Here is a 12,177-nt window from a genome sequence, read left to right on the forward strand (position 1 = left end):
ATAACAATACTATAATGTCAGAGGACTAAAATATTTACTTGAGTTAAAACAGGGCAACACAGGATTTATACTGGCTGTAGGTCAGCAAAATGCGGTCCAGGGTATATTACGTGAAAGTGAGGTTGGCAATTGATCCAAAATGGCTGACATTGCTAAACGCATATCTTGCGTACATGCTCCCTGAACAACAAAAGACTATCGATGAGCGTTGTCGCGTCGGTCGCATTCCAAAACAAACAATTACAACTTGTGCCTTGGCGTTCGTTTTGAAGTTTATTTGTGTATTAGCCGATACAAAGTAATTAATGGTTCAGGTAAATTCTACAAATTTTACATAAAAGTGATAACATTCCTAGCTGTAAGTGAGTGTAAGGATTTTAAATAACAGTACAGTATAATTTTTAAGTGCAAGGGAGAAAACGTAGGAAGAAATAAAAATTAATGTTCCTGTGGACCAAGATACTGGGGGTACAGCGCCTTAAATAACGTAGTGTGGAAAACGACCCAAGAAACTAGTTCCCCAGACGGATGACAAACATAGATGGCAGTGCGATCGGACCAGGTGCTAATTTTGTTATGAAAGTAATGCGGCTTAGTTAGTTTTTGGAATATATTGTGTAGATTTGTTTGTCTAGAAAGGCGGTAAGTGAATTGATGGAAACAGTTATATTTGTGGAGTGATTTGCAGTCACGAAATGGCATTAATTAGGAAAGAAAAGTAAAATAAAATGAATAAATAAATAGCATGCGTGCGTAACACAATTAGAAATATTGCAATGTGATTCCGGACGTCAGGTCTTGGACTGTGTATTAGAGTTTATTTTTCTATGTTATTATAATATAAATAATATCGTGAGAGATATTTCATACCGAGGCGACAAACAACAAGTGTCGCTTGAAAGCGAGCAGTCGGAAATCAATGCAGCCTTTCGAACCGTAGGGACACAAGCTCTGACTGCACAGTTTCCTCAAGGAGATTTTACACCAAACCGACACGCGACAAACGATACGAGGATTTCACACCAAAGCAACATGGGTCATTCGGTCCAAGGCAACTTTCATACCGAAGCGACACATGTTGCTTGGAAAGGAGCCAATCAAAAGCAACATTTCACATCGTAGCGGCATGACGGGAAGCACAGACCAACGGTCGGTTGGTGAAATCCTCAAGCGATAAGTGTCGCATGCCGCTTGTCGCTTTAGTGCACAATCTCACTAAAGCAAGACACTCATTGCATCGCGTATGCGCGAACAACAAACCACGGTAACAGGTTGCAAGCTATTGAGGAAATGGCCCAGTTTGAGCGATGCAGAAGCGACAAAGCGACACATGTGGCTTATCGTGTCGCCTAGATCTGTTGTTGTAATGTGCGGTTTATAGTATCGCTTATCTGTTGTTCGCAAGCAACGCTTGCTAATAGACTGAAGGCACCATGTTGCTTGTCACTTAGTTTGGAACTCCCCCTGTAGCGCCTCGCTTCGGTCTCAGCATCCTTACTTTAAGGAGCTTTCCGACCGAAGTAACAAGTAGCATGCAAATACGCCATATGAACGTGTCGTTTGCTGTTTGGACCCTCATGTGCAATGAATGCTATTTTACAATCTGGAAGTGTGTGTCACTACTGTGACAGTGTGAACACCCCGTGTTGCTTGTCTCATTGGTTTGAAAGTTTCCTTACACTCATGTCGATGGCACTAAGAAAGTTTTGTGGGGTTCCCCTTGTCGTTTGATGCAATCATCATTATCATCATCGTCGCGATTAGTTTAAAGTGGAAGAAAAGAGACAGTAAATGTCAAAAATACAAATGCTTCAGTGTGTATATCTTTAAAAGGAATGATGATGATGATAATAATAATGAACCTAATTCATACACAAAAATTTAGTTGCCAAGAGCATTCCAAGCGTATTTTTTCTCCCGTATTATTAACGAAAGTATGACGATTTGGAGTGGGTATGCAGTGTTTCAACCTTCTTCACCGAAAAAATACCTACTTTCGTGTTCATTATGTCATCACAAACCATTGACAGATAGCCCCAAAAACCATTCACGATAACCCCACGGACCATTTCCGGCAAGGTTAAGTTAGGTAATCTCGTAAAACAAAAAAGGCACTTTTGGAAACACTGGCGAGACCTTGTGACTTTCGACGCTCGCGCCATCTGCAGGTAAATAATGGAAACAACGGCATAATGTTGTTCCTTTACAGAAAATGCAAGTTCCTTACATAAAAAGTGATTATTTCTTGTTCTGCAGCATTCTATGGTGAAGTTTTCAGTTTCTGCGAAAGAAAATACCTCGAAAAACTTCGACAATGCTACAGAAACTGATTTCAGTAAGTAGTTTCTCCTGTAAATTTTAAGAAATCCATTCGGGCGATATCGCATATTTGCCATCTTCTTCTTTCATCGTGGAATATATTGGACCGGGAAATCATGTATTTTTCAAGAGAAATATCTCACCAACACTCAATTGCCATTGCTTTCATTTGCTTGCCCTACAACAACTGGATGCTGCGTATGTTTGATGTCGTAAGCCCCTGTCAGTGTTTCAAAACCCCCTCTTTTTTTACTTTGCTTGCCTAACGTAACCAAAACTAACCTAACCTTATCGGAAATGGTTCATGCGGCTATCTGTGAGTGGTTTGTGGGGCTATCCCTGTATGGTTCGTGGGGCTATCTGTCAGCTACCTGGGCTATCCGTCAGCTACCCGTGCATAATGTACAATTTGCACAAGTGACGAACACGATAGGTATTTTTCGGTGAATGATGTTGGAAACACTGCATGCCCACTACGGTAGTCAAGATTTGCCCGCCATATTTTGTTTTATGGAAGCGAGAAAAGGCGTCAAAGAAATTACTCTCTATGTGAAAAATTGTGTTTTTTTCGTGTAAAAAGCATAATGGCACCTTGAACTATGTTCCGCAAGACACAATTGGTAAGTACGAACCATGCTAAACACAAAATATCCGATTTTAATGTGTCTCTGATCTATGAAACTTGTACCATACTGAGGCCCAGTACCCAGTATGCTTTTTACACGAAAATAAACACAATTTTTCACATTCTGAGTGCTTTTTTTTATTCCTTTCTTCGCTTCCGGAACACACAATATGGCGGGCACATCTTGACTCACATTGTGGGTATGCAGTGTTTCAACCTTCTTCACCGAAAAATACCTAGCCTACTATCGTGTTCGTTACCGGTGGAAATTATACATTATGCATGAGTAGCTGACGGATAGCCCCATGAACCATACACGGATAGCCTCACAAACCATTCACGGATAGCCCCACGAACCATTTCCGATAAGGTTAGGTTATGTTTGGTTACGTTAGACAAGCATAGTGTTACTAGACGTCCGGATTTTCCCAGACGTGTCCTACATTTTAGCCTTATGTCCGGCGTCCGGGAGGAATTTGAAAAATACCATAAATGTCCTACATTTTGAGCATCACATAATATTAATTAGGAAAATACGTAACAGAAAAAAGTCATGCAAATTACAAGTCTATGGACTGCGCTTCCAAACCCAATAGTGAAATTTATTTTGATTCGGTCATTGCCCAAAAAGAAAAAAGTTAGTCCTGCTATTAAACAAACGGGAGAATGGAAGCAATTAATGAACAAAGTTTTGGGACCACTTTCTGATAATGTCACTGTTTAATGCCAGAGCAGAATTTCTTGCCTTAGGGTTTATACTGATGGAACAAGGTGTTGCCCATTCTTATTCAATATAATTTGATTGTAAAGCAGGGGTATAGAGAACAAAGTTATTCAGGGTGTCTGCCAGTCAAGAAAGTCATGGAAGTCAAGAAAAAATAAAAAATCAACAAGTAGGTCAAGAAGTCACAAAAAAGGCAATAAATTATTCTTGTGGTCAAGAATTTTTGCTACTGATTGGTTGATTTATTTTATTTTACTTTACTTTTTTCTGTCTCTTTGGCTAATCGCGAAGATTGGGATGAATGATGGTAATATAAAATGGATGAATGGATAGTCATATACATATAGGGACAACCGACACAAACCCCACATAAGATTATACTGGCTGTGAGTCCAGATGCCAGAGCCTCGCTTGTCTGCCAAACACAGTTCAGGATGCATTAATACGAAATAGCAGATCTTATTCTCTTCTTAAATTCAGCTTCAGTTTTCATCTTAACTGGCCCTTTGGTAGGGATTTTCATTAAATAAATATTTATTTTCTTAATTACTAAATTCCAGTAATTATTTTTCATAAACTCTGTAAAATGTTTGGTATTGGTCCCTATAATTTCAACGAGTTTGACTGTCCACTCTAACATCAATATATAGTTTGACTAAACCTGAAGTTTTGATAAAAATTGTCTCTGAGAAGTACCACTTAAATCAAGTAGTAAAAGGTGCATTGATTAGTATGATTGCAAGTTGAAATTTTGCATTTAAACATTCGTTGGGAAATATTTTTTAAAAAACTGAAAAGTGTCATTTTTCAACTACTTCTTAATGTGTTCAAAGAAATATGTATTATTTATTGAGAATGTGTTGCATCCTACATTTTGACTTAATGTCCTACATTTTGGGACATCATGTCCTACATTTCCCTTACAGCGATCTGGTAAACCTAGGCAAGCATAGTAAAAAAAAGGGGGGGTTGAAACACTGACACGGGCTTATGTCATCAAATGTATGCAGCATCCGGTTGTCATAGGGTAAGCAAATGAAAGCAATTACAATTGTGCGTAGGTGAGATATTTCTCTTGAAAAATACATGATTTCTCGGCCAAATATATTCCACGATCAAAGAAAATACCTCGACGAACGTTGTAAACCTTGGAGAAACTCATTTCCGTAAGTAGTTTCTTGTGTAAAATTGAAGAAATGTGTCTCCGATGTATGAAACCCAAATTTATTTATGTGCGTCACTGGAATTCATCACAATCATCATTACATTCCAGTTCAGTCTCCCAATTACCTTCTATAACCTCTGCATTATAACAGACACAAACGAACGCTTATCACTGATGATATGGTATTCATTGCATTCTCTGTCACTACTGCAGAGCATGCAACGAATGAATTCAGCATTTTTCTGGATCCCAATGGTAAATTCTACAAGTTACCACTAACCCGAATGAAATTGAACGCTCTGTATCTCACAGGCACAAACAGCCTACTAAGTCCAGACACAAGGCATCTATATTCATGCAAAGAGGAAAGCAGCTGCTGGGAAGCTTAGAACTGCACGCCTAATCTTTTCCGAGAAAATAAACAAATTTAGTCGCATGTATCTCACAGATACAGCACAACCAATGGAGGATAAACAGATCATGATTGCGTTCAATTTCTCACATTATTGAACTGAACAATAGAGGCATTACATATATGCCATTTCACACATAAAATACAAGGTTCTAGACACGAGATTGGATTAAAATATTCATAACGAACTAATTTTATAGAATTAGAATTATGAAATACTTGCTGTTGTCTGCTAACAAATTAAAAAAAAAATAATATGATGACATAGCCTGAATGCATGAAAAGGATTAATGAAAATATGTTGTGTGTGTGATGCTTTAAAATGTAGCAAAGTTTCATTTCATTTGTCTGTGAAGCATATAGGCTAATAATTTTAGTTGCTGCAATATATGAATTATGTGCATTCACAATAATTTAAACCTTAATACAATTAAAAACAATAATAATTTCCAGAATAATTAACTTTGTTATTTACAAGGAGTAGTAAATAATAGTATTCCTACTTTGTGGAAATTTTAGTAGTACAATATAAAAAATGTGTATATATATATATATACTATGAAATACTTATGTTTCATGAGTATCTGTTTTACGAAAAAACAACGTTTCGGGATCCTGCTGTTCCCTTCTTCAGGTTTTCGTTAGGCCAGTATGATCACTACATAGCCACGTCAATTAAGGCAAGGATTGAGGTGATAGGTAAAACTGGTTAAAGAGAATGAAAAGTTGACTCCATACCAACTGACCCCATACACGTAAATCATTCATGTTCTAATCCTAACTTTAAAAACTCCAAATCTCAAGTCCGTAAAAAACTTTACACACAAAACACGTTAAAAACCCTTTCACACTGCCATGCTCTCTGTTACGAAGTATGCGTTGAATTGTAAGTATTTCATAGTTTATATATATTTTTTATATTGTACTACTAATATGCATAACATGCCTCAAAGATGAGTTTGTACTTTGTCGAATATCCCCAATAACATGTGTGAGGAAGGGATTAAAAAAAATATATAACTTTATTATTAAATATTTTTCTTTGGAAATATTTAGTTGTTTTGCAACAACAATAATATAAGCAACCACCATATCTGAAGTGGTGGGGAGAATAATGTATACTTCGAGTGGATGATTTGGCTTGTAATGACCCCAACCATTTTGAACTGTTTCCATGCAGTACATATGTAGTAACCACTAAATGACAAGGTATAAATTTGGTCACTTTGCTACAAACGCAAATAATGAAGAAGGAAGGAGTAGTGGGAAATGTTAGTGTTTGTTTAGTAACCAATCTGATTTCATAGTTTCCAAAAATTCACATACCTGCATGTGATGTCACATCTTGGTAGTTCTTGTGAATATGGAGTGAGCATAAAAGTGGAAAAGGGAAGGAAGTAGAAATTAATAGTAAACATATATTTACCGTCTTTACTCAGAATTTGTGTCTACTGCTTCCAATTTTGGTATTTTGTAGGTGTGACAGTGTTCCCAAATTCAGCATGAGTGTTTTCGCTGTGAATGGTGGATATCTTTCATTGTAGTAACTGGCAATTCTGTTCATACATCACGACAAGGTTAGGTTGTTATTGAGTCTGAAACCAACTTGACAATGCCAATTATATTAAGGCACCATTTTCTTTTTGTAAGGATCATCACACATATTTACTGTTTTTTTTTTCGTTGCAGAAAATGTTGTGAACATGCTTGCATCTATGAACAATATTGGTGATGTCCATGATTGGTAGCAATGCAGTTGAAGCACATAAGAAGTATCTTACCCCCTCAGGTATCTATGAGCAAGGTTGTTTTGAATGACAGTTTAGTTTCTGCTTGCCCTCTCCTCCCATTTCCTTCACAAACATACCCCTTAACACTGCAGGGCAGCTGTGGCATTGGTTCCTAGTTATTTATGAGTGGGCTCATTTTTGTGTGAAGTACGGAAATTGAGATTTTATATGATACTAGTTTTAGAAATGGACCAATATGAAACACAAGAATCTCAATGGTTCATTGATCTCTTAATAAATACAGGGTGTCCCAATAAAAGCGACGGATTTAATATGCTTAAGAAAAAACTGTATATTTACAAAATGGCAAATATGTTTACATCATTACAACGGGTAAATGTTTCAATTTAAGAATGAAAGAAGACATCTGGCATACGTCCCCCACGACTTGTTCGAGAGTGCAGCATTTTAATGTCTGCTGTCGAACCTGTTTCCTCAAATTTCTTGATCAACTTGCGAACTGTACTCTCACTAGGTGCACTGTCATGTCCAAGAATTGCACAAAGCTTCCTAACAGTCGCCATTCTTGTAATGAGTTTTCACTATCAAAACTCGTTGTTCCTTTGTGTAACGCTCCATGTCAACTAAGCTGCAACAATCACTGATATAGGAACTTGTAAGAACATTGTTACCAACCCAACCACAAGACATGTTGCGTAAAACAAACTTGGCATTCTTAAATCGAAAGTGTAACGTACAATTGTAAAGGGGATTCTTTTTGAATCTAATGTCTGTGAAATAGGGGGGAAAAGACTGATACTTGTAATGTAAAGCAATTTTGTATGTTTTATATGCATGTTATAATGGACAAAAAAAAGGATTAAAATCTGTTAGGTCCAAAAATAAATAATAAGAATAGTAATAATAAATCGGAACATTTACCCGTTGTAATGATGTAAAAATATTTGCCATTCTTTTTAAAAAATATATTCTATTAAACATATTAAATCCGTCACTTTTGTTGGGACACCCTTTAAATGTTACCAGATAACAATACAAGAGAAGCTTCATATTTAGACATTTTAAGAAAAAATAGTAGGGCATAGTATGTACACTTCGCAACATCTTATTTGACCGCCCCGAAATAATTCTAAGTCCCGAAATCGTAAACTTAGCAACATTGCACTTCAGCTCCAGGTGAGAGTAGCCAACTTTGAGTAAGTCCTTCCACTAGACGAAAAACGCTGCGGTGATAGGTTTTCAATTTAACACTTTCCATGAACTTAGAAACTATAAACCGCTATTATAATACACAATGAAACAGAAATAATAAATTGGAAAAATAACCTTGAAGGATATTTACGATTCTGCTTGCTCGACTTGAAATTTGGGGGGCCTGAAACACTGAATAGAGTTTTTCTCCACCTGGAGGAAATTGCCATCACGTTTGTGCAGAAAGAAGCAAATTTGTGAGAAGTTTATGCGACATTTTATTTACAACACCTTGCATAATATCGAACAGTTCTCAAAAACATATTTTGCACGACTTGTCGAGAAAATGTGCTTGAAACACAGGAAGGTGGGAGTCTTCATAAATGCCAACATGTTTTTAAGGGTATAACGTCATTGAGTTAACGTAGAGCAGTTGGTTAGGCGCTCCTATCCTTATTTTTCATCAAGCGTGAAAGGTAGCGGGTTCAAATCCCACCCTCTCCTCTTTCTTTTTTCTCTTTTTTTGTTTGCTGAACAGATACCGTTGATATTAGAATATTTAAAAATATGAATCCGATGCACACTGCGCATATTTCCCCTTAGAAGTTGGAGATTTCCAGGATTTAAAGTTAAAACTTTTCTTTTTAGTTATTGTTCATATGTTGTGTTAACACACACATCATGATTAATTCACAAATCACATATATGTATTCAGGATGCAAAATGTAATGTTATTTAAGTTATGTATTGTTTGTTCTTCACTGACACCTAAAATATTGATTACTTGATTTCGATATATTACTTGTTGAAGATCTCCACGCTTAGAGGTGACGAAGGAAAGCGTGGGAGGGAGACCGGCAGTCGGTAGGTATGCCTAGGCCCTTCATGGGCTGTTGCACGACGGATTATTATTATTTAAAAAAAGATATACAGTAATGTTAAGTAGTGATGTAGTGCAGTACTGTAACGAAGGAGAGTGTTTAATGAGTTCAAATTACTAAGATTGGTAATTTTATGTCCGTTCCTTCTTAATGACTGTTGTCAATACTAATTAACATAAATAAATTGTTATTGCGACGAAGGCCGATTCGATAAGAAACTACTAATAAGTATTTATATAGTGAGTGACAAACAAAAAATTCAAAACCTCATAATGATCGTTAATTCCTCACTGCTTTGTATCTAAAATGTTTGTCTTCTTTGAACAGAAAGTACGAGTATCAGATATAACAAACTTTCCGCACTAACTTTGCAATATTCGAAACCACCATTACAGACTTAGCTCTATGTAACTTGATTCTGCGCATTCCACGTGGCATGAGACTTCCTCCTATCATCGAAATAACTTTCTCTTACTATTTCCTTTCATCTCGTGAAATACAGAGACCAATGTTAACTTCTTAGCACGGTGGATAAACTTTACACCCAACGATATACTCCTGAAAAAAATCCTGCCTAGGTGGAGAATCGAACCTACGACCTCCCTCGTAAGAATCAAGCACGTTACCTTTTCTCCAGGTAGCTCATGTTAAAATTTGCTACCAGTTTGAAGAAACCAATTCACACATAATGTCGTATCTATAATTTCCTCATGGCAATTTTCATGAGGAAACGAATTCAGATAAAATCGAGAAACGCTGAAAGGGAAAAATGATGAACATATCTATTGTAGTTTTGTCGAATTTTGTAAATTGTGTAAAAATTAGGTGTTTTGAGAAGTATTTTGTTGTTTGTTTAAAGTAGGAACAGGAGAGCGAAAAGGAGTCATTTGAACCAGACCCCATTTGACAAGAAACTTCAGCTTATTTCCAAAGACTGTATGAAAAGAGATACGAACGTATGAAATATAAAATATGTGTGAAATTAAAACAATGGAAACCTTGAAAGATAATACTAACGAACTTCAAACTATGAAAAACATATTTTCGTGGTGGAAAACTCCAAGGCGTTTTCGAAATATGAACTTGATGTTTTTCTATATTATGAAGTGGAGATATGGGACGATACGATCCCTCAGCAAGAAAATTTTAAGTAAGCTACCTCCAACATTTTCAATGGTCATAATTACTAATTAGGGTCCGGAAGTTGATGAAAAATCAACTTTTTCTGACCCTTAAAAACAATGCTAAACCTGATATAATGTCCGTTTCCCTTCCGTTAGAGCCGGAAAACACTTTCAATTTTATATATATATTTTTTTTTTTTTTGCATTTTTCGACCTTTTTTGGCTTTTAGTTTATTTGTCAATATTTTTTACAGTTTTTGTTTCATTTTTACTTATTTTTTGAGGTTTATTTTTCTCCTCCCGTGTTGTTTCGTGCATTTTAAATGCATTTACTAGTAAAACTTACATATTTAGATTTCTTGACATGGTCCTTTTAGCAAATTCACCATGAATCGAAAATACGGTCAATGGAAAAGCATAATATTATTCTTAACTGAAATGTTTGGCAATGGATTAAAATACTTTGTGAAAATCTACTTTGACGTTCTTTTTCTGGACACTATTATCGCTTTAATCTGTAGTTTTAAAGTAAAATTAGTCACAATATTAAATGGAATTACACTCTGGTATACGCGAAGCAGAACTGTATTTTCGGATGCTGGCCGACTAATGTATCATAGAAGGAGATGAATTGGTTGATTTGGTGTTTTAAGTCAACTTTATGCATAGTGAGGCTAATCGAGACTGGACCTACAGTTTAAAGTGGGATCCGAACCGAGTGCATAAAATAACGTGAACCGTGTGGTGTAGGGGGGTCGTTTGCTTTTGGAATGGAAGGTCATGGGTTCAAACTTACTTTTTTGCAAAACCTTTTTCGGGAAGTAAACGGCTTTGGACGAGAATCCTTATCTACGTTTCTTTGATATTTCCGTTGATATTTATGTGATATATGTCCAGCATTTCCTAATGGAGAAAGTTGACATGTAAGTTCTTAATATGTGTTAACTTATAACAGCTGAATGAAAGGAAAAGTATTTCCTAAAATCCTGCCAATCACTGAAAGATTAAAAACACTAGTAGAAGCATTACTTGAGGCATGCACAGTGCCGATGATTATGGAGTGTGGAGGAGCAGATGACCCCGCACTATACTTAACATTATCTACCAAGGGAAAGGAACTGTCCTTGCCCCCGCCCCCGCCCCCAACCCAACCTTGCCCCATCAGTTTTGAAACCCAATCGCCGCCACTGAGCATGCATCGCATAAATATTTACAGTAATATCATATAATATTATATTACGTTATTACAACACTTCGTACTCGGTAAATAAAAAAAAATAATAAGGAAAGGGTGGGATTTGAACCTACGATGTTTCGATCTTTACGAAAACAGTAAAAAAACGAAAGTGTTGTCATCTAACCAACTACTCCAGCAGATTGCTAATAGAAATATGAGTAAAACACGTTAATCTCAGTTGAAGCAACCTTGTGCCGGAGTTTCGAACCATTTTTCGCAAGAACCAAGGAAAAGACACACTTTGCAGAATCGTTCGGTGTTGTGCAAGGTATCTTTACTAAACATTTCGCATAAAATCATCATAAATTTGCCTTCTTGCATTCAAATGTGACTGCAATTCTTTCCAGGTGGATGAGAACCTGTTCAGTGTTTCACAATGCACATACATTTTCCTATTTTCAAATTCAGAACGAAGAATCTTGAAATATTTTCAACATTCGTATTTCTACTTAACATTTTTTTGTCTACTGATATATTTTATTACTGCTTTAGGGTATCTTTACTTTATGGAATGTGATAGAATGGAAAAAAAATTACGAGCGTTTTCATTCAGGAAGAAGAAATGTTGCAAAGTTGGCTACTCTTAGTTGGCTCTGAAGCGCTATGCTGCCAAATTTACGAATTCCGGACTTTGAAATTTTTCAGGGCGGTCAAATAAGAAGTTGCGAAGTGAAGCATAGCGCTTCAGAGCCAACTAAGAGTAGCCAACTTTGCAACATTTCTTCTTCCTGAATGAAAACGCTCGTGA

General features: G+C 36.4%; 1 protein-coding gene across 3 annotated transcripts in view; it reads left to right on the forward strand.

Annotated features, from left to right (window-relative positions):
- Positions 1–212: 212 nt before the first annotated feature.
- Oseg2 (intraflagellar transport protein Oseg2) overlaps positions 213–12,177 on the forward strand; it is a 151,905-nt gene continuing 139,940 nt past the window's right edge. The window contains exons 1-2 of one of the 3 annotated variants that reach the window (XM_083143793.1): positions 213–314; positions 6,935–7,034. In XM_083143793.1, the coding sequence (XP_082999919.1) occupies positions 6,996–7,034 (39 nt within the window). In that variant the 5' untranslated portion in view covers positions 213–314; positions 6,935–6,995. Of the gene's footprint in view, positions 315–380; positions 583–6,934; positions 7,035–12,177 lie in introns of those variants that run through there. The other 2 variants (XM_083143795.1, XM_083143794.1) reach the window with 2 other exon arrangements.

Source organism: Lepisma saccharinum, chromosome 22 (genome assembly GCF_977018435.1).
Source record: "Lepisma saccharinum chromosome 22, izLepSacc3.1, whole genome shotgun sequence".
NCBI lineage: Eukaryota > Metazoa > Arthropoda > Insecta > Zygentoma > Lepismatidae > Lepisma > Lepisma saccharinum.